This window comes from Babylonia areolata, chromosome 12, assembly GCF_041734735.1.
Source record: "Babylonia areolata isolate BAREFJ2019XMU chromosome 12, ASM4173473v1, whole genome shotgun sequence".
Lineage (NCBI taxonomy): Eukaryota > Metazoa > Mollusca > Gastropoda > Neogastropoda > Buccinidae > Babylonia > Babylonia areolata.
In genome coordinates this window covers 808,475-833,814 of record NC_134887.1, presented here as the reverse complement: position 1 = coordinate 833,814, position 25,340 = coordinate 808,475, and the positions used below count along the sequence as shown (strand labels likewise).

General features: G+C 48.2%; 1 protein-coding gene across 1 annotated transcript in view; it reads left to right on the top strand.

The window, feature by feature from the left end:
* Positions 1-491: 491 nt before the first annotated feature.
* The window catches only part of LOC143288288 (telomerase-binding protein EST1A-like), a 74,238-nt gene continuing 49,389 nt past the window's right edge, over positions 492-25,340 (top strand). Inside the window, exons 1-7 of the mRNA XM_076596637.1 lie at positions 492-575; positions 4,005-5,311; positions 8,640-8,828; positions 11,449-12,695; positions 18,948-19,106; positions 22,381-22,582; positions 24,591-24,817. Coding sequence (XP_076452752.1) covers positions 506-575; positions 4,005-5,311; positions 8,640-8,828; positions 11,449-12,695; positions 18,948-19,106; positions 22,381-22,582; positions 24,591-24,817 — 3,401 coding nt within the window. The 5' untranslated portion in view covers positions 492-505. The remainder of the gene's footprint in view (positions 576-4,004; positions 5,312-8,639; positions 8,829-11,448; positions 12,696-18,947; positions 19,107-22,380; positions 22,583-24,590; positions 24,818-25,340) is intronic.

Genomic DNA, 25,340 nt, shown 5'->3' with positions numbered 1-25,340 from the left:
GATCGGCTTCCTCATTTCGCTGAACACCTGCTTCAGTGTCCAGGACACCACGCAAGCTTTCGCATCTGGATGCTGAGCGTGCGCATTGCCTCGTGTCACTCTGGACATACAAACACCAAAATTACAACACAAGTGTCTTTGCTTTGGGCTCCCCATTCCACTTTTTATAGGATAGAGAGGGCCCTGTGTTCCGATCATCAGTGCTGTGTGTGAGCGGACTGACTAATCTCTGCGATCTCTCTGGTTTCTCTCTGTGTGTATTGCGTGTGATACAGGGAGTACACTCCTTGTGTAGGTAGTGTGAGAGCAAAAATAAATAAAACTCCAGTAACTTGTTTTGTTCCTATCCTCCTCCTCCTCCTAGCAGTGTACAGAGAGATGTTTTTCACAACAACAAAAACACCGCATGGTTAACTGTTAGAAATTAATCTCAGGTATGTGGTAGTTGTTCCCCTTATTTTTGCACTCTCTTAATTTCGACGAACAAAAACAATCGGAATGGAAAATGGCTGAGAGGGACGTGGTTCGGATAACTTTCAAAGAAATTCAGAGCATCGCCGAAACTTCCAAAGAAGGTAAACAAACAAGCTCATTCACGCTCAACTTTTTGATTGGCTTCTTAAATGAAAGATGTGGCTTCCGATGCATTCGAAAGATTGCATGCAACTTTCACTTCAAGGATGAGCTGAGTCTCGGCAAACTACCAACTGCCATCAATGTGAATCATGATGAAAGCTTCCCAATATCCAATGACTCGTAAATGACTGCTGGAACTCTAGGGTTTTGAGGGGTCCGGGTAGACCTATCAAGATGACATTGTACACACTTTGTTATGCAAATTAATTGTTGTGAAACTGAACGATGAGCTATTCACTCTTGTTAAATGCATTTTTTGTAGGCATTAATCTAAACCACAGGTAAATTTACCTGGAAGAAGAAAAAGAAACGTCACAGAACCTTCGTTCAGTTCGTACTCATTCAGTGGACTTCATCTGAATCCCATACAACAGTGCAAGACTTAGGATATTGTTATAGCAAGTAGACAGTCTTGTGACCAGTGTATCAAACGAGTGGTGAGCGTTTTGGTGACCTTTATAAGCAGCTTTTGGTGTTTGTAAACAAGAACTGAAGTAATGATTTGATTTAATATTTTAGTAGTAGCAGTAGTAGTAATATGATAGGGACAAAGCAAGCTTCAAAGCACATTTTGGATGAGAATTTGGTCAAGGTTCGTTGCTTCATCTACAGTTTGTTTAGTCATAAAACTCTAATTCTAAAATTAGTTGAGAATTTTGGTAGAATTTTCCAGTTGATTCTTGAAATGAGTTAGTACTATAGAAGATGGTGTTTGTTTTAGCTGAGGTGGCAGTTGGTTCTGTTCATTAGTAGGGGTGCAAATCCAGCGTATATGCCTGAAATCCAGTACAGAACATCTGATCTTGACTATGGGTAGTTTCTGGCATGGAGAAATTTTGTTTTGGTAGTTTCTGGCATGGAGAAATTTTAGTTTCAGGCTTGCATAAATTTGTGTAGCCTGGTTGCTCTCTCTGATTTCTCTGTCATGTTTTTGTTCAGCGATGTCATTTTGTGTGTAACGAAAGTTGAACTAAAAAGAAATGTCACAGAAGTACCCAATTTCAGATTTGTCAAAACCAGTGTGTCATTCACTTGCATGTGCATCAATGTCTTGAAAACTACAGGAGATAAATGCATTGCCTCTGGCGCTTTTGTGATGAAAAGTGCATTCACCAAACATATTTCGTAACAGCATAATATTGATAAAGTCTGTTTGACGAAAAATTGCAAGAATACTGAGTCCAAGACCTGACAACCCTTCCTTTCTCAGGGAAATTTAACACTCATGGTTGCACTTGATACTGCGCTTACATGTGCCTGGAAAAAAAAAAGAAAAAAAAGAAACGCTCCCACATTGGCGCTTATACGCACTCACAAACACACAAACACACACACACACGTGAAAAGAGAAAAACAGGTTTTTTGCGATTGTTTATTTGCAACACCTTTTGAAAAGCCCTGGATGCCTTTCCTGAGATTTGTGCAAATTTGGAGAAAAAAAGAAATAGAGGTGGGGAGTATGAACTTTAAATGTGATTATGCCGACAACGGCTGTTTTGACACTACTGATGTATCTCAAGACGATATGGGGGTGGGTTGGGAGTGGGGTGGGGGGTGTTGCGCATGAGCATGCGGGCGCGCGCACACTCACACACACACACACACAACACACACAACACACACAACACACACACACACACACACACACACAGGCACAGAATCACACAGTTACATTCTCACCGCAGGTATGGGTGCTCACACAACCACACACACACACACAAAAAAAACAACAACAAACAAACCCCAACCCCCCCCCCCCCCCCCACACACACACACAAACACACATACACACACATACACTTACACACACATGCATGCACACACACACACACACTCACACACACACAAGGTATATAATATATACACTGATAAGTTATTGGCTGCTTATGTGATGTGATATTTCACTTTCAGGGGTACCTAATATCAGTAGATGTGTAAGTGATGTTGCAGATGATTGGCTGCATGTGTCATGTGATATTTCAGGGGGGGGGGGGGGGGGGCTGATATCAGTGGATGTGTAAGTGATGTTGCAGATGATTGGCTGCATGTGTCATGTGATATTTCAGGGGGGGGCTGATATCAGTGGATGTGTAAGTGATGTTGCAGATGATTGGCTGCATGTGTCATGTGATATTTCAGGGGGGGCTGATATCAGTGGATGTGTAAGTGATGTTGCAGATGATTGGCTGCATGTGTCATGTGATATTTCAGGGGGGGGGGCTGATATCAGTGGATGTGTAAGTGATGTTGCAGATGATTGGCTGCATGTGTCATGTGATATTTCAGGGGAGGCTGATATCAGTGGATGTGTAAGTGATGTTGCAGTTGATTGGTTGCATGTGTCATGTGATATTTCAGGGGGGCCTGATATCAGTGGATGTGTAAGTGATGTTGCAGATGATTGGCTGCATGTGTCATGTGATATTTCAGGGGGGGCTGATATCAGTGGATGTGTAAGTGATGTTGCAGATGATTGGCTGCATGTGTCATGTGATATTTCAGGGGGGCCTGATATCAGTGGATGTGTAAGTGATGTTGCAGTTGATTGGTTGCATGTGTCATGTGATATTTCAGGGGGGGCTGATATCAGTGGATGTGTAAGTGATGTTGCAGATGATTGGCTGCATGTGTCATGTGATATTTCAGGGGAGGCTGATATCAGTGGATGTGTAAGTGACGTTGCAGATGATGGCTGCATCATGTGTGATGTGGTGTTTCAGGGGTACTTGATATCAGATGTGTAAGTTGGTGTAAGTGACGTTTCAGAGGATATCTGCATCATGTGTGATGTGGTGTTTCAGGGGTACTTGATATCAGATGTGTAAGTTGGTGTAAGTGACGTTGCAGAGGATGTCTGCATCATGTGTGATGTGGTGTTTCAGGGGTACTTGATATCAGATGTGTAAGTTGGTGTAAGTGACGTTTCAGAGGATGTCTGCATCATGTGTGATGTGGTGTTTCAGGGGTACTTGATATCAGATGTGTAAGTTGGTGTAAGTGACGTTTCAGAGGATGTCTGCATCATGTGTGATGTGGTGTTTCAGGGGTACTTGATATCAGATGTGTAAGTTGGTGTAAGTGACATTGCAGAGGATGTCTGCATCATGTGTGATGTGGTGTTTCAGGGGAACTTGATATCAGATGTGTAAGTTGGTGTAAGTGACATTGCAGAGGATGTCTGCATCATGTGTGATGTGGTGTTTCAGGGGTACTTGATATCAGATGTGTAAGTTGGTGTAAGTGACATTGCAGAGGATGTCTGCATCATGTGTGATGTGGTGTTTTAGGGGAACTTGATATCAGATGTGTAAGTTGGTGTAAGTGACATTGCAGAGGATGTCTGCATCATGTGTGATGTGGTGTTTCAGGGGAACAGGAAGAGGACGGCAAAGAGGGGGAAGGTGGCAAGCGGCGTCGGAGGGCCAAGCGGCCGGAGCTGGCAATCTACCGGCCAGGCCAGTTGCGCATCAGCAAGAAGAAGGAGGGCGGTAGAAGGCGTGATGAAGGTGGAGGGGGGCGGGTGGAGGAGGAGGAGGAGGAGGAGTGGGGAGGGGAGGGGGAGCGGGTGAAGGGAGCATGCGGCACCACGGAGGACGAAGACAGCAGTCGGGGCAGCAAGGAGAACAGTGTGGACAAGGAGGTGGCGGGAGGGAGTTGCCAGGACACCTCCCCCTTCACCCCCTCCCCTGCACCTCACAGAGAGAAGGGGGAGGGAGGAGGGCGGCGCCGGTCCAAGCGGCCAGACATTCAGATCTACGTGCCCAAGGGTCGGCACCACAGAGGGGAGGAGGAAGAGACAGACACGGGCTTCCCCGGTCAGGGGGGTGGTGCTGAGGCCTCTTCAGGCAGCGTGGCAGAACCAGAGTGTGCTGACCTGGCTGCTGGGCTGGCGTCCTTGAAGGTGTGGGGTGAGGAGGGGCGGGCATCTCCGGCCCACACACATCATCAGCAAAAGCCAGGTTCCACCAGTGTGGCATGGGACGGGGCAGGGGAAGAGCCAGGTCACTCCTCCCGCCACACTCCTGACGATGGGCACCAGGACAGCAGGCAGAGGGAGGAGGGTGGTCACAGACCTCAGCAGTCGGCAGAGGGTGCAGGAGGGAAAAGGGCTGTGAACCGGGAAGGCGGCCAGTGGGACGGCACGTGTGCAGAGCGGGAGTGGCGTGGGGCCGGCCGCCACAGCGAGGACCGGGACTCAACCCACAAGGGGGGAGAGCAGGTTGGGGGTAGGGGAAGAGGCCCTGCGGCCTTCAGGGATCAGCGGCCAGGCCGACACAGGGGCCAGGATGACACCAGGGATCCCCGGCCGGGCCGTGGGCGTGGCCGCAGTCGCCACATGCACTACAACCGCTCCAGCTCCAGCGAGTCCCTGACCAAGTCGGTGGACCTGGGGCAGCGCGGCCACTGGCCGGCAGAGAGAATGCCGCAGCATGGGGGCACCTTCCCTCGGTCCAAGGCCACCAGACACAGGCCGGCCACCGCCGACAGCAGGGAGGGGGACGAGATGGCGGAGTGGGGGCAGGGGCAGGCGGGCAGCAAGTACACCTTCTCCTCCATGCGTCCACCCAGGGAGCGCTCAGGCAGCATCAGCAGTGACACCAGCGGCGGCAGCGACCTCAGCTGGGAAGACTTGGAGGCCGAGTTTGAGAGAGAGAAGCCAGACTGGAACACGCAGGTGTGTCATTTATTTATCAGGATGTTATTTATCCCTGTTGTTTCCTTCACCCCTTGTGTCCCTGTCTTCAAAGGGCAGCTTTCAAATAGGATTCACTTTTACATAAGAAAGAAAACCTCAAATTACGGGAAAAATAGTGATGAATGTGGCAAATTTTTTTGCATTACCATATTGATTATGATATATTTTAAAGCGAGAATTGGATTACTTTTTAAACAAATTAAAGATGAATTTTATTTGTCTGAAAAGAAAAGGGATGATTTTGTTTACGTTTTGATGTAAAATAATGACATGGAAGAAAAAAGTTTCTGTCTAATGGCACTTTTCAGTGACGTGATTACTGATATTGTTTCAAGTAGGAAAAGAAAAGCTCTGAGAGATAATATTTTCTCTTTGTGTTACTGTTAGTTCTGCTCTGGACAGAGATTTCTACCCCCCACCCTCCCTGACTCTCCTTCCTGACCTTGATAGATAGTCTGGGTGCTAGTGTTTGGGATGAGACCAAAAACCCATGTCCCATTGTGGCAATGTGCTAAATGCATTCAGTGCATCTACAGCAGGAACCGACAGCAACAAAAAGGTTGTCCATGGCAAAATTGGGTAGAAAAATGCACTTTGATGGTAAAAACATACATAATACATAATACACACCAAATATGGTGATGCTGCACTATGGCCATGGGCTCTCTCTGGGGACTGCAGTCTGAATTTCTTGTAGAGAAATTGATCTGTTGTGACTCACACACACACACACACACACACACACACACACACACACACACACACAGAGTAATACAGTATCATGAGTATGATTCAGTATGCACACACACACAGGCAGCTTCAGATGACTGGCTTTTATCCACAGAACTCTCCCAGCACGCACTGTTGCCACCATAGGATGTGATTGTTTTGAACTTTGAAACTGTGGTGTCACCAAATACAGACCAACTCTCCTGACCGAATGAATGTATTGGACTGAAATGGGGAAGGTGCCTTCATGTCTCCTCATCTTTCCTGCACTTCCTTGAGTGTCTCAAGTTCACGCTGTGGGTGGCCAACACACAGACAGACATATGAACAAACATGCACAGTCGAAAGCACACACACACACACACACACGCACACACAGAGGAGAGAGAGAGAGAGAGAGAGAGAGAGAGAGAGAGAGAGAGAGAGAACTTTGTATTTGTCACATTAAAAAAAAAAAAAAAAGAGAGACTTCATATGTTATTTTTCACATTACGTCATTCATCCTGGAAAGTCTATACTGACCGGAAATTTTGATATTTTTTCTTTTCTTTTCATTTCTTCATTATCGCAGTTTTTTTGTGTGAGTTTCTTGTTCAAAGGAAAAGTTGAAACTGAACACCGGTTTTGAATTAAAAGTCCAACAAGGAGTCCCACAAGGATCCAGTTTGAACCCCATGCTGTTCACACTGTGAACTGCTCCCTTTGCTGAAATGATCAACTACCACAGTGTCAGTCATCATTCTGATGCTGCTTTCAAGTGACAACCCTGAACATTTGTCCTCTCTCAAATGATTGCGGCTGACAAAACTTAAGCAATGCTCACAAAAACCAAACAGAAACTGGCTTGGAATACAGCTGACTCAATCAAACATGGCTATACATCCATCCCTTTTTCCAACTCTAATTCTACAGGCTAAACCCATCTCCCTCACTACAGTCAGCGTCACTCATTTTGTTTCCACCTTCCCAAAGTGAAACACTTATCCCTTTTTCCAACTCGAAAGGCTAAACCCATCTCCCTCACTACAGTCAGCGTCACTCATTTTGTTTCCACCTTCCCAAAGTGAAACACTTATCCCTTTTTCCAACTCGAAAGGCTAAACCCATCTCCCTCACTGCAGTCAGCGTCACTCATTTTGTTTCCACCTTCCCATAGTGAAACACTCATCCCTTTTTCCAACTCTAAAGGCTAAACCCATCTCCCTCACTACAGTCAGCGTCAGACTCATTTTGTTTCCACCTTCCCATAGTGAAACACTCATCCCTTTTTCCAACTCTAAAGGCTAAACCCATCTCCCTCACTACAGTCAGCGTCAGACTCATTTTGTTTCCACCTTCCCAAAGTGAAACACTCAAACATGGAAGATGGCTGCCGCTCTCTATGTCTGTGGACCTCAGTTATGCTTGGAATGAGCTCCCTCTCTCGGTTTGTCAAATCTCTGCTCTCAGCTCTTCATCTTCAAGTGTGGCCCTAACACATGTTTCCAAAATATCCCCTGTCCCCTTCCTCTATCAGCTCTACATTTTCCGCAATGTTCTGATTACATGGATTTATCATTTTATGTTTTGTCTTTTATTCCCCAGAATCAGATATAACCATATAAATAAATGACTTGAGTTGCAGTGCTTTCATTTGTCTCAGCATGAAATTCAGTGCTCTCTCTCTCTCTCTCTCTTGCTCTCTCTCTCTGCGTCTGTCTGCCTGTCTCTGTCTGTCTGCCTGTCTCTGTCTTGTCTGTCTGTCTATCTCTGTATATATAGTCTTTTAGTCTTTTATTATTATTTTTTATTATGATGACTATGACTGCCAGGAGGGTGACTGACATAAAATGATAAATCAGAATGTGACTGTGACTGACATGAATCAGTGTAACTGACATGAATCAGTGTGACTGACGTGAATCAATGTGACTGACGTGAATCAGTGTGACTGACATCAATGTGACTGGCATAAGTTTGATGCACATGAGCAAGACTGTCATGAATATGCCTGCCATGAGTATGACGGACATGAATCAGTGTGACGGACATGAATTTGATTGGCAAGAATTTGACCGAGGTTAGTCAACTTTGCGTGACTGACATGAGTGTGACTGACATGTTGACATGTGTGTGACTGACATGTTGAGTGTGACTGTGACTCACATAACTGACATGAGTGTGACTGTGACTCACAATATTGACATGAGTGTGACTGACATGAGTGTGACTGTGACTCACATAACTGACATGAGTGTGGCTGTGACTCACATAACTGACGTGAGTGTGATTGACATGAGTGTGACTGTGACTCACATAACTGACACGAGTGTGACTGTGACTCACATAACAGATAACTGATATGAGTGTGACTGACATGAGTGTGAGTGTGACTCACAAAACTGACATGAGTGTGAGTGACGTGAGTGCGAGAGCCACAGAGTGAGAGGAGGGTGATGGGGTGTTGTGGTGTGGTGACATGAGTCAGTGAGTGTGAGTGACATGAGTGTGAGTGGCACAGTGTGAGTGACGTGAGTGTGTGGCACAGTGTGAGTGACATGAGTGAGGATGGTGACGGGGTGTTCTGGCGCGGTGCCAGGTGGAGCAGTACCTGGAGGAGGTGGCGCGGCAGGTGCAAGACTCCACACAGCGCCTGACTGACAGCATCGACAGTTCCTTCCACACCCACCCCCCTGCAGCCTCCACCACTCCCCCTGCCAAACACCTCACCTCACAGCCAGGTCTCACCCGCACCCTCTCTGCCTCCAGTGACCACATCTTTACACAGGTAGGAGCCACAGGTTTCTGATGTGTTTCTGTGTGTGTGTGTCTAGGTGCCATGGGTTTCTGATGGGTTTCTGTGTGTGTGTTTAGGTGACACAGGTTTCTGATGGGTTTGTCTGTGTGTGTGTCAAGGTGCCACAGGTATCTGATGGTTTCTGTGTGTGTGTCTAGGTGCCACAGGTATCTGATGGTTTCTGTGTGTGTGTCTTGGTGCCACAGGTATCTGATGGTTTCTGTGTGTGTCAAGGTGCCACAGGTATCTGATGGTTTCTCAGTGTGTGTCTAGGTGCCACAGGTATCTGATGGTTTCTGTGTGTGTGTGAAGGTGCCACAGGTATCTGATGGTTTCTGTGTGTGAGTCTTGGTGCCACAGGTATCTGATGGTTTCTGTGTGTGTGAGTGTCTAGGTGCCACAGGTATCTGATGGTTTCTGTGTGAGTGTCTAGGTGCCACAGGTATCTGATGGTTTCTGTGTGAGTGTCTAGGTGCCACAGGTATCTGATGGTTTCTGTGTGAGTGTCTAGGTGCCACAGGTATCTGATGGTTTCTGTGTGTGTGTCTAGGTGCCACAGGTATCTGATGGTTTCTGTGTGTGTGTGTGTCTTGGTGCCACAGGTATCTGATGGTTTCTGTGTGTGTGTCTAGGTGCCACAGGTATCTGATGGTTTCTGTGTGAGTGTCTAGGTGCCACAGGTATCTGATGGTTTCTGTGTGTGTGTCTAGGTGCCACAGGTATCTGATGGTTTCTGTGTGAGTGTCTAGGTGCCACAGGTATCTGATGGTTTCTGTGTGTGTGTCTTGGTGCCACAGGTATCTGATGGTTTCTGTGTGTGTGTCTTGGTGCCACAGGTATCTGATGGTTTCTCAGTGTGTGTCTAGGTGCCACAGGTATCTGATGGTTTCTGTGTGTGTGTGTGTCTAGGTGCCACAGGTATCTGATGGTTTCTGTGTGTGTGTCTTGGTGCCACAGGTATCTGATGGTTTCTGTGTGTGTGTCTAGGTGCCACAGGTATCTGATGGTTTCTGTGTGTGTGTCTTGGTGCCACAGGTATCTGATGGTTTCTCAGTGTGTGTCTAGGTACCACAGGTATCTGATGGTTTCTGTGTGTGTGTGTGTCTAGGTGCCACAGGTATCTGATGGTTTCTGTGTGTGTGTCTTGGTGCCACAGGTATCTGATGGTTTCTCAGTGTGTGTCTAGGTGCCACAGGTATCTGATGGTTTCTGTGTGTGTGTCTAGGTGCCACAGGTATCTGATGGTTTCTCAGTGTGTGTCTAGGTGCCACAGGTATCTGATGGTTTCTGTGTGTGTGTCTAGGTGCCACAGGTATCTGATGGTTTCTGTGTGTGTGTCTTGGTGCCACAGGTATCTGATGGTTTCTGTGTGTGTGTCTAGGTGCCACAGGTATCTGATGGTTTCTGTGTGTGTGTCTTGGTGCCACAGGTATCTGATGGTTTCTGTGTGTGTGTCTTGGTGCCACAGGTATCTGATGGTTTCTCAGTGTGTGTCTAGGTGCCACAGGTATCTGATGGTTTCTGTGTGTGTGTCTTGGTGCCACAGGTATCTGATGGGTTTCTGTGTGTGTGTCTAGGTGCCACAGGTATCTGATGGTTTCTGTGTGTGTGTGTGTCTAGGTGCCACAGGTATCTGATGGTTTCTGTGTGTGTGTCTTGGTGCCACAGGTATCTGATGGTTTCTGTGTGTGTCTAGGTGCCACAGGTATCTGATGGTTTCTGTGTGTGTGTCTAGGTGCCACAGGTTACTGATGGGTTTATGTGTGTGTCTAGGTGCCACAGGTATCTGATGGTTTCTGTGTGTGTCTTGGTGCCACAGGTATCTGATGGTTTCTGTGTGTGTGTCTAGGTGCCACAGGTTACTGATGGGTTTATGTGTGTGTCTAGGTGCCACAGGTATCTGATGGTTTCTGTGTGTGTCTTGGTGCCACAGGTATCTGATGGTTTCTGTGTGTGTGTCTAGGTGCCACAGGTATCTGATGGTTTCTGTGTGTGTGTGTGTGTCTAGGTGCCACAGGTATCTGATGGTTTCTGTGTGTGTGTCTTGGTGCCACAGGTATCTGATGGTTTCTGTGTGTGTGTCTAGGTGCCACAGGTATCTGATGGTTTCTGTGTGAGTGTCTTGGTGCCACAGGTATCTGATGGTTTCTGTGTGTGTGTGTGTCTAGGTGCCACAGGTATCTGATGGTTTCTGTGTGTGTGTCTAGGTGCCACAGGTATCTGATGGGTTTCTGTGTGTGTGTCTAGGTGCCACAGGTATCTGATGGTTTCTGTGTGTGTGTCTAGGTGCCACAGGTATCTGATGGTTTCTGTGTGTGTGTCTAGGTGCCACAGGTATCTGATGGGTTTCTGTGTGTGTCTAGGTGCCACAGGTATCTGATGGTTTTTCATTTTTTTGTCCAGTTACTGTTTTTTTGCTAGATTTTTCATTTTTACTAGGTGTCAGAGATTGTTATTTGAACTTTCATTTTTTTGAGTCATCAGATGGGTTTTTCTTAGACATTTCATTTTTTCTGGGCATGAATACAGCACAGCACAGTACAGCACAATGCATCACAGCACAACACAAACCAACCCAACCCAACAGGAAGTGTGGTGTGTGTGTGTGCAGGAGTACCGGGGCCGGAAGAAGGACCGGAGGCGGAAAGGGTCGCGGTCCAAGAACTCCAGCCGGGACTCCAGCCTGCACAGCAACCCCCATGACGACGGCCTGTGGCCAGCACCAGAGGGCAAGCAGCGATCACATCGCCGCCGCCATCGTCGTCGCCCGTCTTCGGCGGGGCCCGGGGGGCGGGTTGGGACGGTGGAAGGTCAGAGGGCGGCGGAGAGCCTGCGCATCATGGTGGGCAAGAACCGAGAGCGGCGGCAGGTGATGGTGGAGGGCAAGGGGGGGGAGGGGGAGGGGGGCCGGTGCCGACATCACAGCGGTGGCAGCAGCAGCGAGGCCCAGAGGGGCAGAAACCAGCAATACGAGCGCTCGCCCAGAGAGCGGCGTGGGGGGGCTGGCGGTGGTGGTGGGGGGGAAGGGGGCCGAGGGGCAGCAGGGCGGAAGGGCGGGGAGCAGCAGGGTCAGGGTCAGCGAGAGGACCGGCGGTGGCAAGGAGGAGGAGGAGGACAGAGTGGGGGGGATGGCAGTCAGTGGCGAGATGGGGGTCGCAGGAGGGGTGGGGGTGGCGGTCAGCAGACGCAGTCGGCCCCCTCCCCTGGCGGTACTGACCCCTATGGCCAGTCCCCGCGGTCAGCTCCCTCCCCCACCGCGCCTTCACCATCCACCCACACGGCGGGGCTCATCAAGCTGCCCTCGGAACACCCCGGCCCTGACAGACCCCACCACCTCATGCGCTCCCAGCATGGCCAAGGTCGTGGGCAAGGTCAGTGGTGCCCAGGCCAGGTGGTGGATGGGGAGCAGGCCTCGGGGCAGGATGAGCGTTTCCGCGGCAGGGGCTGTGGGGGGGTATCCAGCCTGGGGCCTGGCGGGCAGGGGGAGCGGCGTCTCTTCGACCCCAAGAACCCCAGCAAGCCCATCCGGGTGCCTGACCCCCGACCCCTGCACTTCCTGGACCCTGAGGAGCCCTCGCACTCCCCGTCCTCCCCCCACCACCACCACGACGCCCCGCCCACCTTCCCTCCCTCATCTCCCCTCTCCCACAGTGCAGGGCCCGTGGGGTCCCCTGGTATGGCTCCGTCCTTCCCACCCTTCTTCCCGCCACATCCCGGCTACATGTACCCACCTCCGCCCCACATGGCCCTGCCCTTTCCCCCCTACACACAGGGCCCACCCCCTCCTGGCCACCCTATCTTCTACGGCTTCCAGCCGGCCCGACCTCTGGGAGAGCCTGATGAAGCCTACTTCAACAGGTCAGTTGCTGTGGGGGGACTGGGGCTGTGTACCCCTGGGGGATGTTGGTGTGTGTGTGTGTGTGTGTGTGTGTGTGTGTGTGGATGGGTGTGTGTGTGGATGTATGGTTGTGTGTGTGTGGGTGTGATTGTGGGTGTCTGTGTGTGTGTGGGGGGGGGTGGGAGGGGTGTGTGTGTGGGTGTGGGTGTGGGTATGTGTGTGGATGTGCATGTGTGTTGGCGGGGGATGTGTGGCAGTGTGTGTGTGTGGGTGTGGATGTGTGTTGATGTCTATGTGGGTTGGTGCGGGTGTGTGTGTGTGTATGTGTTTTGGAGTGGGGGACAGCTTATTTTTGGTGTCTTGTAAAAGTTCCATATGTCTGCTCCTGAATATTCTTGAAGAATCCTGATTTTGATGTCGTCTGTTGATGATGGTGGGTGGCAGGGTGGAGGCAGGTGGCAGAATGATTAAGAAGCTCATCTACCAGTGATAATGATAATGATAATGATATTTATATAGCGCTGAATCTTGTGCAGAGACGAATCAGATGCTTTTACACCAGTCATTCACATGCATGCATAACTCTAAAACTGGAGAAACTGAAGACAAGGAAGAAGCAGGGTAGGGAGGCTATCTTGGGAAGAGGTGGGTTTTAACTCACTCCGGTTGATTAGTTCTCTCCCTTGCTTTTCCCTACAGACAACCCATTTGTAAGGGTTAGGAAAAAAATCACAAAAAATACAAAACATAAAGCAACTGAATGAAACTCCCTGTACTTGACCCACTGACCCCTCTCCTCACGTCGTGTGAACGCCCACCCCCTCCCTTTTCACTGCTCTCAGAAGCTGAGTCACTTTCAGTACCTTCTTGCTGGTTGCTTTCTTCACTGCAGATACTTTATTCAACGTCTTCATCATCCTCGTCGACATCGAAACCTTCAATTTGAAGCATTTCAATCACTTCAGCAGCGGTAAAATCCGCTGTTGTGATCTAGTTTGCTCCAAAAATTTCCACTTGTGTCGCCTACAACGCCATTTTCGATACGTATGCAGATTAGCTTGTTGTGTGGGGTCTTGAACTCGCTGGCTTGTTGTGGAGTGTGTTGTTACGGAATCGCATGAAGAAACTTTCCATTTGACCCTTGACACATTCGCAATGTACGGTGTAGCTGAGATTGTTATGCAACCCCATGAGGAAAACGTGGAAAAATTTTTAATCGTCGAAACCGCTATAGTGTTCCGTCATCTGGAATGCTATCTTAACGTCAGGAACGCTATAGTGTTTCATCGTCCAGAGTGAGTTAAGGCCAGACTTGAAAGAGCTGAGTGCGGAGATCTGACGAAGCGATAGAGGAAGTTCATTCCAATTGGAAGGTCCAGAGACAGAGAAAGAACGGTGGCCTACAGTAGAGTGTTTGAATCTGGGAATGCGCAGACAGAGTGGATCCGAAGCCAGTCATAGAGAGCAAGATGGAGTGTAGAGGTGAAGGCAGTCACAGAAATAAGGAGGGGCAGATTTGTAAATACATTTATATTAATTATAACATAGACTGATAGAGTGCTGATCTTGTACTTTATTCTGTGTGAGACAGGGAGCCAATGGAGATGTTGCGAAAGAGGAGTGATGTACTCAGATCTTTTCTTTCTGAGGATGAGTCGGGCAGCAGAGTTTTGTATGCACTGAAGGGACTGAATGGGTAAAGCAGGCAAACCACACACTAGAGAGTTACAGTAGTCAAGGTGAGAGAGAATGAGAGAAACGACAAGTCTAGATGTTGCATCCATGGACAGATATTTCCGATTGGAACTGATGCGGCGCATTTGACAGTAGCAGGATTGACATGTCTGACTGATGAACTTTTGCATGGACAGTGTGTTGTCAAGGATAACGCCGAGGTTTTTGATTGAAATGAAAAGAGGGATGGATGTACTGCCAAGTTTGATTGTGTCACTTGTGATGGAAGAGAGCTTTTGTTTAGTTCCTATGATCATTGCTTCAGTTTTGTCCGCGTTCAATTGTAACTTATTTAGAGTCATCTAGTTTTGAATGTCCAGGAAGCAGTTGGATGTTTCTTGCAAGAGCGATGACAATTTTTCAGAGGTATCACTCTTCTGGAGTTGAGCGTCATCAGCATAAGAATGATGACTGACATTTTGGCAGTTGATGATTTCAGCGAGAGGAGCAGTGTACAGTGTGAAGAGCACTGGGCCTAAAATATCCCTGTGGGACATCATGTTCACTTTTGATGGGCTCAGACTGGAAATTATCAACAATGACAGACTGGAATCGATCAGTGAGATAAGATTTGAACCAGCAGAGAACAGTGCCATTGATACCAAATGTAAAATGAAGACAGGAAAGGATTGAATGGTCTATCATGTCAAATGTGGCTGACAAGTCGAGAAGAGTGAGAAGGGAAATTTTTCCAGAGTGGGATGCTAGCAGTTGATTATTCAGGATGTTGAGAGTGGTTTCAGTGCTGTGGTCAGCATGATTGGCAGACTGAACGGGGTGGATGAGATTGTTGAAACAAAGGTGGTTGTTGAGCTGCTTCTGGACAGCTTTTTCAGAGTTTGGACAGGAATGGAAGGTTAGAAACTGGTCGATAGTTTTTCAAAATGTTTGTGTCATGGTTGGATTGCTTCAGAAGAGGCCGGATGATTGCAGTTTTGAAAGTGGATTGAAACGTTCCAGTGAGAAGGGATGAGTTGACAGTATTGGTGATTGTGGGGAGAAGCTGTGAGACACACTGGGAAAAGACAGAGGCTGGTGTAGGATCGGGCTCACAGGAATTTGTCATTTCTTTCAGGATTTCATGGACTCTGTTTCAGTCAGTGGATTAAAGGAATTGAGAGGAGTGCTCTTGAACTGAGATCAGGATGAGCAGGTTGGTAAGCCGTTTGGTCCAAGCTGGTCCGAATATTTTGGACTTTGTGGAAAAAGAAAGAGGAGAAGACATTGGGGAATTCAGATAAAGTGTAGGCAGAATGAAGAGGAGTCTTTTTGGCAGTACCGAGAAGATTTGACATGATAAGAGTAAAGAGATTTGGTGGATGTGGCATCAAGAACTAGAGAAGAAAAGAAGTTTGTCTTCGCTGATGAGTTACTATGTTTGACTTTTCTCAGTGTCCGTGAGGGTCTGGGTTCGAATCCTGCTGTCAGCCTTTCTCCCAGGTTTGACTGGAAAGTCCGACTGAGCATCTGGTCATTTGGATGACATGATAAACTGAGGTCCTGTGTGCAGCACACACTTTGACTGGAAAGTCCGACTGAGCATCTGGTCATTTGGATGACATGATAAACTGAGGTCCTGTGTGCAGCACACACGTTGACTGGAAAGTCCGACTGAGCATCTGGTCATTTGGATGACATGATAAACTGAGGTCCTGTGTGCAGCACACACTTTGACTGGAAAGTCCGACTGAGCATCTGGTCATTTGGATGACATGATAAACTGAGGTCCTGTGTGCAGCACACACTTTGACTGGAAAGTCCGACTGAGCATCTGGTCATTTGGATGACATGATAAACTGAGGTCCTGTGTGCAGCACACACGTTGACTGGAAAGTCCGACTGAGCATCTGGTCATTTGGATGACATGATAAACTGAGGTCCTGTGTGCAGTACACACGTTGACTGGAAAGTCCGACTGAGCATCTGGTCATTTGGATGACATGATAAACTGAGGTCCTGTGTGCAGCACACACTTTGACTGGAAAGTCCGGCTGAGCATCTGGTCATTTGGATGACATGATAAACTGAGGTCCTGTGTGCAGCACACACTTTGACTGGAAAGTCCGACTGAGCATCTGGTCATTTGGATGACATGATAAACTGAGGTCCTGTGTGCAGCACACACTTTGACTGGAAAGTCCGACTGAGCATCTGTCATTTGGATGACATGATAAACTGAGGTCCTGTGTGCAGCACACACGTTGACTGGAAAGTCCGACTGAGCATCTGGTCATTTGGATGACATGATAAACTGAGGTCCTGTGTGCAGCACACACTTTGACTGGAAAGTCCGACTGAGCATCTGGTCATTTGGATGACATGATAAACTGAGGTCCTGTGTGCAGCACACACGTTGACTGGAAAGTCCGACTGAGCATCTGGTCATTTGGATGACATGATAAACTGAGGTCCTGTGTGCAGCACACACTTTGACTGGAAAGTCCGACTGAGCATCTGGTCATTTGGATGACATGATAAACTGAGGTCCTGTGTGCAGCACACACGTTGACTGGAAAGTCCGACTGAGCATCTGGTCATTTGGATGACATGATAAACTGAGGTCCTGTGTGCAGCACACACTTTGACTGGAAAGTCCAACTGAGCATCTGGTCATTTGGATGACATGATAAACTGAGGTCCTGTGTGCAGCACACACTTTGACTGGAAAGTCCGACTGAGCATCTGGTCATTTGGATGACATGATAAACTGAGGTCCTGTGTGCAGCACACACGTTGACTGGAAAGTCCGACTGAGCATCTGGTCATTTGGATGACATGATAAACTGAGGTCCTGTGTGCAGTACACACGTTGACTGGAAAGTCCGACTGAGCATCTGGTCATTTGGATGACATGATAAACTGAGGTCCTGTGTGCAGCACACACTTTGACTGGAAAGTCCGGCTGAGCATCTGGTCATTTGGATGACATGATAAACTGAGGTCCTGTGTGCAGCACACACTTTGACTGGAAAGTCCGACTGAGCATCTGGTCATTTGGATGACATGATAAACTGAGGTCCTGTGTGCAGCACACACTTTGACTGGAAAGTCCGACTGAGCATCTGTCATTTGGATGACATGATAAACTGAGGTCCTGTGTGCAGCACACACGTTGACTGGAAAGTCCGACTGAGCATCTGGTCATTTGGATGACATGATAAACTGAGGTCCTGTGTGCAGCACACACTTTGACTGGAAAGTCCGACTGAGCATCTGGTCATTTGGATGACATGATAAACTGAGGTCCTGTGTGCAGCACACACGTTGACTGGAAAGTCCGACTGAGCATCTGGTCATTTGGATGACATGATAAACTGAGGTCCTGTGTGCAGCACACACGTTGACTGGAAAGTCCGACTGAGCATCTGGTCATTTGGATGACATGATAAACTGAGGTCCTGTGTGCAGCACACACTTTGACTGGAAAGTCCGACTGAGCATCTGGTCATTTGGATGACATGATAAACTGAGGTCCTGTGTGCAGCACACACGTTGACTGGAAAGTCCGACTGAGCATCTGGTCATTTGGATGACATGATAAACTGAGGTCCTGTGTGCAGCACACACGTTGACTGGAAAGTCTGACTGAGCATCTGGTCATTTGGATGACATGATAAACTGAGGTCCTGTGTGCAGCACACACTTTGACTGGAAAGTCCGACTGAGCATCTGGTCATTTGGATGACATGATAAACTGAGGTCCTGTGTGCAGCACACACTTTGACTGGAAAGTCCGACTGAGCATCTGTCATTTGGATGACATGATAAACTGAGGTCCTGTGTGCAGCACACACTTTGACTGGAAAGTCCGACTGAGCATCTGTCATTTGGATGACATGATAAACTGAGGTCCTGTGTGCAGCACACACTTAGTGCACTGAAAAAAAGCAACAAAAAAAAACGTGACAACAAGAGTGTTGGACGTCCTCTGGCAAATTCTGTCGACAAAATCCACTCTGATAGGTACAGGGATATGTATGCAGGCACTCAATGCCTGGCAAAGCATGCTGGGTTGTGCTGCTTGTCAGGCATCTGTCTGGCAGATGTGGTGTAGCGTATGTGTGTGGATTCATCTGACTGCAGTGATGCCGGCTTGAGAAACTAAACTGAAACCTAATGGTACGATTTGGGGGTAGGCATACATGTATGCTCTAATAGTTTGTGGTGTAGAGAGCTGTGTGTGTGTGTGTGTGTGTGTGTGTGTGTGTGTGTGTATTTGAGTGTATGCATGTGTGTGTAAGTGTATACATGTGTGTGTGAGTGTGTGTGTGTGTGTGTGTGTGTGTGTGTGTGTGTGTGTGTGTGTGTGTGTGTGTGTGTGAGAGTACACATGTGTTTGTATGTGTGTACATGTGTGTGTATGTGTCTCTGTGTGTGTGTGTATGTGTGTGTATACATGTATGTGTGCAAGTGTATACATTGTGTGTGCGTGTGTGTGTGTCTGTGTACATATGTGTGTGAGTGTATGCATTGCATATTTGTGTGTGTATACATGTGTGTGTGTGTGTGTGTGTGTGTGTGTGTGTGTGTGTGGACAGAGAGACAGAGCAGATGGTGACAGGCATGTCCCGGCCTCAGTGCCGCCTGATGGCAGAGCAGGTGCTGCGAGACACGGCACCTCTGGACTGCCAGCTGGCCAACATCCTGTCCCGTGGACCCCTCACCCACGACGCTCACCGTCGCCTCAAGCAGCTAAGGTCACAGGGGAGGGGGCAGGGGAGGGGGGGAGGACGAGAGATGAGAGGAGAGGCATGACGCGGTTGGTTTTCCATTATTTGTCATGTTGTGCATCGCGCAACAGCCACACAGGAGCTTATACAGCACCAGGCCATGATAAACCCAGACACTGTCATCACCGCTTACCCCTGAATAAAGCATTACAGTTCATTTGTCCGTTCCACTTCTAGCATGCACACACATTGTGGACATTGTATATTTGTCAAACTTTACCACTTACAAAAGACAACTTTTTGATGAGAGGAGAGAACAAGAGATGATGAGCATGACTCAGCTGAAAGACAGCATGTGTGGGAGTGGTTGGACAGGACATTATTCACATCACCTACACTTTGTTGCAACCGAACATAAGATAGAGTGATGTACACAGGGCAGAGTGATGTACATAGGGCAGAGAGATGTAAGATGTACATAGGGCAGAGAGGTGTACATAGGGCAGAGAGGTGTAAGATGTACATAGGGCAGAGAGGTGTACATAGGGCAGAGAGGTGTAAGATGTACATAGGGCAGAGAGGTGTACACAGGGCAGAGAGGTGTAAGATGTACACAGGGCAGAGAGGTGTAAGATGTACACAGGGCAGAGAGGTGTAAGATGTACACAGGGCAGAGAGGTGTACATAGGGCAGAGAGGTGTAAGATGTACATAGGGCAGAGAGGTGTACATAGGGCAGAGAGGTGTAAGATGTAAACAGGGCAGAGAGGTGTACACAGGGCAGAGAGGTGTAAGATGTACATAGGGCAGAGAGGTGTACACAGGGCAGAGAGGTGTAAGATGTACATAGGGCAGAGAGGTGTAAGATGTACATAGGGCAGAGAGGTGTACACAGGGCAGAGAGGTGTACACAGGGCAGAGAGGTGTAAGATGTACATAGGGCAGAGAGGTGTACATAGGGCAGAGAGGTGTAAGATGTACATAGGGCAGAGAGGTGTATGATGTACACAGGGCAGAGAGGTGTATGATGTACACAGGGCAGAGAGGTGTACATAGGGCAGAGAGGTGTAAGATGTACATAGGGCAGAGAGGTGTAAGATGTACATAGGGCAGAGAGGTGTACATAGGGCAGAGAGGTGTAAGATGTACACAGGGCAGAGAGGTGTACATAGGGCAGAGAGGTGTAAGATGTACATAGGGCAGAGAGGTGTACATAGGGCAGAGAGGTGTAAGATGTACATAGGGCAGAGAGGTGTACACAGGGCAGAGAGGTGTAAGATGTACATAGGGCAGAGAGGTGTAAGATGTACATAGGGCAGAGAGGTGAGGTGTAAGATGTACATAGGGCAGAGAGGTGAGGTGTAAGATGTACATAGGGCAGAGAGGTGTAAGATGTACACAGGGCAGAGAGGTGTAAGATGTACACAGGGCAGAGAGGTGTAAGATGTACATAGGGCAGAGAGGTGTAAGATGTACATGGGGCAGAGAGGTGTACACAGGGCAGAGAGGTGTACACAGGGCAGAGAGGTGTACACAGGGCAGAGAGGTGTACACAGGGCAGAGAGGTGTAAGATGTACATGGGGCAGAGAGGTGTACATAGGGCAGAGAGGTGTAAGATGTACATGGGGCAGAGAGGTGTAAGATGTACATAGGGCAGAGAGGTTTAAGATGTACACAGGGCAGTGAGGTGTACATAGGGCACTGCTGTATGTGTGCTGCTGTGTGGCTATGAGCGTGCATTGCTGATGCTGTGTTTGATGCTGATGCTGTGTGTGATGCTGATGCTGTGTGTGATGCTGTGTGTGATGCTGATGCTGTGTGTGATGCTGTGTGTGATGCTGATGCTGTGTGTGTGATGCTGTGTGTGATGCTGATGCTGTGTGTGATGCTGATGCTGTGTGTGTGTTGCTGTGTGTGTGATGCTGATGCTGTGTGTGATGCTGTGTGTGATGCTGATGCTGTGTGTGATGCTGATGCTGTGTGTGTGTTGCTGTGTGTGATGCTGTGTGTGTGATGCTGTGTGTGATGCTGATGCTGTGTGTGATGCTGATGCTGTGTGTGTGTTGCTGTGTGTGATGCTGTGTGTGTGATGCTGTGTGTGATGCTGATGCTGTGTGTGTTTGCTGTGTGTGATGCTGATGCTGTGTGTGTGATGCTGTGTGTGTGATGCTGTGTGTGTGATGCTGATGCTGTGTGTGATGCTGATGCTGTGTGTGTGATGCTGTGTGTGTGATGCTGTGTGTGTGATGCTGATGCTGTGTGTGATGCTGATGCTGTGTGTGTTGCTGTGTGTGTGTTGCTGATGCTGTGTGTGATGCTGATGCTGTGTGTGATGCTGTGTGTGATGCTGATGCTGTGTGTGATACTGATGCTGTGTGTGATGCTGTGTGTGATGCTGATGCTGTGTGTGTGATGCTGATGCTGTGTGTGATACTGATGCTGTGTGTGATGCTGTGTGTGATGCTGATGCTGTGTGTGATACTGATGCTGTGTGTGATGCTGTGTGTGATGCTGATGCTGTGTGTGATGCTGATGCTGTGTGTGATGCTGTGTGTGATGCTGATGCTGTGTGTGATGCTGTGTGTGATACTGATGCTGTGTGTGATGCTGTGTGTGATGCTGATGCTGTGTGTGTGTTGCTGTGTGTGTGTTGATGATGCTGTGTGTGATGCTGATGCTGTGTGTGTGTTGCTGATGTTGTGTGTGTGTGCAGACAGGAGCAACAGAGGCGCTATGAGCGAGTGTTGCTGATGCTGTGTGTGTGTGATGCTGTGTGTGTGTGTGTGTGTGCGTTTGTGTGTGTAGGCAGGAGCTACAGAGGTGCTATGACAGAGTGTTGCTGATGTTGTGTGGGTGTGATGCTGTGTGTGTGTGTGTGTGTGTGTGTGTGTGTGTGTGTGTGTGTGTGTGTGTGTGTGCAGACAGGAGCTACAGAGGCGCTATGAGAGAGTGTTGCTGATGCTCTGTGTGTGTGTGTGTGTGTGTGTGTGTGTGTGTGTGTGTGTGTGTGTGTTTGCACACAGGAGCTACAGAGGTGCTATGAGAGAGTGTTGCTGATGCTGTGTGTGTGTGTGTGCGTGTGTGTGTGTGCGTGTGTGTGTGTGTGTGTGTGTGTGTGTGTTTGCAGACAGGAGCTACAGAGGTGCTATGAGCGAGTGTTGCTGATGCTCTGTGTGTGTGTGTGTGTGTGTGTGTGTGTGTGTGTGTGTGTGTGTGTGTGTGTGTTTGCACACAGGAGCTACAGAGGTGCTATGAGAGAGTGTTGCTGATGCTGTGTGTGTGTGTGTGTGTGTGTTTGCAGACAGGAGCTCCAGAGGCGCTATGAGCGAGTGTTGCTGCTGGACATGGACGTGGCCAACCAGCGAGGGGTGGAGCAGCAGCTGTGGCGCTCTGTTTACTACAATGTCATCGAGGGACTGCGCCGCCAGACCCACGACAACAGCACCACTGAGGGTGCCGGCCCCGCCGACACCAAGGCTGCTCTCAACGAAATCTTGGATGAGGTGGGGCTGCAACTCTGCCTTTCTTTTTCTCTCCCTCACAGAAATTCTCTCAAGGCCTTTGAAACACACCTGAAAACATTACTCAATCAATCAATCAGTCAACAGTCCATCCATCCATCCATCTGTCCCTTTTACTCACACTGGACGTTGGAACGCTATAGCATTCCTGATGTAAGGTAGCGTTCCGGAAGACTGAACGCTACAGCGGTTTTGACAGTTAAAATTTTCCCCACGTTTTCCTCATGGGGTAGCATAAAAATTGCAGCTACACCGTGCATTGCAAAAGTGTCAAGGGTCAAATGGAAAGTTTCTTCAAGAGGTTTCATAACTGTACACTTGCTGGCAAGCCATTGACCTTGGTACCCCACATGACAAGCTAATCTGTATTTGTATTTCTTTTTATCACAACAGGTTTCTGTGTGTGAAATTCAGGCTGCTCTCCCCATTTATTTTTGTATTTTTTCTGTTTTATTTGTTTTTCCTATAGAAGTGGATTTTTCTACAGAATTTTGCCAGGAACCACCCTTTTGTTGCTGTGGGTTCTTCTACATGCACTAAGTGCATACTGCACATGGGACCTCGGTTTATCATCTCATCCGACAGACTAGCATCCAGACCACCACTCAAGGTCTAGTGGAGGGGGAGAAAATATCGGCGGTTGAGCTGTGATTGAAACCAGTATGCTCAGATTCTCTTGCTTCCTAGGCGGGCGCATTACTTCTAGGCCATCACTCCACTGCATACATATCGAAAATGGCGTCGCAGGCGATACAAGTGGACATTTTTGGAGCAAACTAGATCACGACAGTGGCTTTTTAAGCTGAAGGTTTCAACATCGATGAGGATGATGAAGACGTTGAATAAAGTATCTGCAGTGAAGAAAGCTACCAGCAAGAAAGTACCGACAGTGACTCAGCTTCTGAGGGCTGTGAAGAGAGGGAGGGTGATGGGTGTATACACAATGTGAGGAGAGGGGTCAGTGGGTCAAGTACAGAGAGTTTCATTCAGTTACTCTGTGTTTTGTATTTTTTGTGATTTTTTTCCAAACTAACAAATGGGTCGTCTGCAGGGGAAAGCAAGGGGGAAGACTTCGTCCGGAGTGAGTTAATATCTGAAGCACATAGTGTACAGAAATTTGCCTTCAGGTTCATCATAGGAGAGGGACAAAACGTTAAGAGCTGTTTTAACCCTTTAGCCTGCGTATATGACGAGATAACTAGACAGCACAACTGCCCACACTTTGTTGCCACAATGCAGAGATAACTTTGTCAGGGAAATATTCTGACTTTCCCTGGTTTGTATTGAGTTCATTGACTAAAACACTGGTAGTTTTAGTTTTGGGATTTTTTCTAGATTCTATTGATATCTAGAAATCCCATGTACATCATGAGGCAGTCCTTTATTTGAACAATTTGATTGGGTAACTGTCGGTGTTTTGCATGGTGTGTTGCTCGCCAACAAAATGTCGGATCCACTGCAAGTTATGCGACGGAGGTGCACTAAAACAACCCAAATTGCTTTCTTTGGCTGTTGCTGAGGAAGAACTGAGCGGGGCAGGGAGTTTCCTGCGTCCCTGGCCGGAAAAGGTTTCAAAGGAGGAAGGTGGCAGAATGGTTGAGACGCTCAACTGCCAATACAGAGAGTCCGTGAGGTTCTGGGTTCAAATCCTGCTCTCGCCCCTTCTCCCAAGTTTGATTGAGCGTCTGGTCATTTGGATGAGATGATGAACAGAGGGCCCGTGTGCAGCATGCACTTGGCGCACTGAAGAACCCATGAAAGTGAGAGTCTTGTCCTCTGGCAAAATTCTGTTGGGCAGATCCTCTGTGATAAAGTAGAAAAATATACGCATGCAAGCAAGTGCGTTGGGGCTACGCTGTTGGTCAGGAACTCTGCCTGTAGCATATGTGGTGTTGTAGCGTACGTGGATTTGTCCTGACACTGAAAGTGAAAGCTGGAAACTGAGTGGTTAAACTCAAAGCAGTCCATGCTGACCTGTGTGTCCTCTCAGGGCACATCGTTCTACGAGGCTCTGCTGACCAAGCTGCAGTCCACCTTCTCCTTCAGCCTGGACAGCCTACTGGAGGAGGGTGGGTGTGGGGGCCCCCACACGGAGGGGGCGGGCAGGGGGGTGCGGCTGGCAGTGCTGAGTGCCCAGCGAACCCTCATGTTCCTGGGGGACCTGGCCCGCTACAGGGAGCAGGCTGCTCACTCCTCCAACTACGGCAAAGCACGACAGTCAGTGTCTGTGTGTGTGTGTGTGTGTGTGTGATTGTGTGTGTGTGATTGTTTGTGTGTGTGTGTGTGTGTGTTAGACTGTGTGTGTGATTGTGTGTTGTGTGTGTGTTTGTGTGTGATTGCGTTTGTGTGTATTAGACTGTGTGTGTGATTGTGTGTGTATGTGTGTGTGTGTTAGACTCTGTGTGTTTGTGTGTGTGTGTGTGGGGGGGGGGGTTGGGAGGAGGGGAGGGGGGGAGAGAGACACACACACACAAAAAGGGAATGCAAGACAAATGAGTTTGTAGAGACTATTCAATTTTTGTTTTAAAGTGGGGGGATATTTGGGAGGGGGATGCCTATTCCTACCTAATCTATCTAACAACTACTATTGCAGTTTTCAGTTTTCTTGGGGCACTCTTGACATGAAGGTGTGTCAAGGGTGTTGGCTGCCATTGCTGTTTCAGTGCATGATTAATACATTAAAAAAAAACAAAAACCATTGGATGTGTGTGTGTGTGTGTGTGTGTGTGTGTGCGTGAAG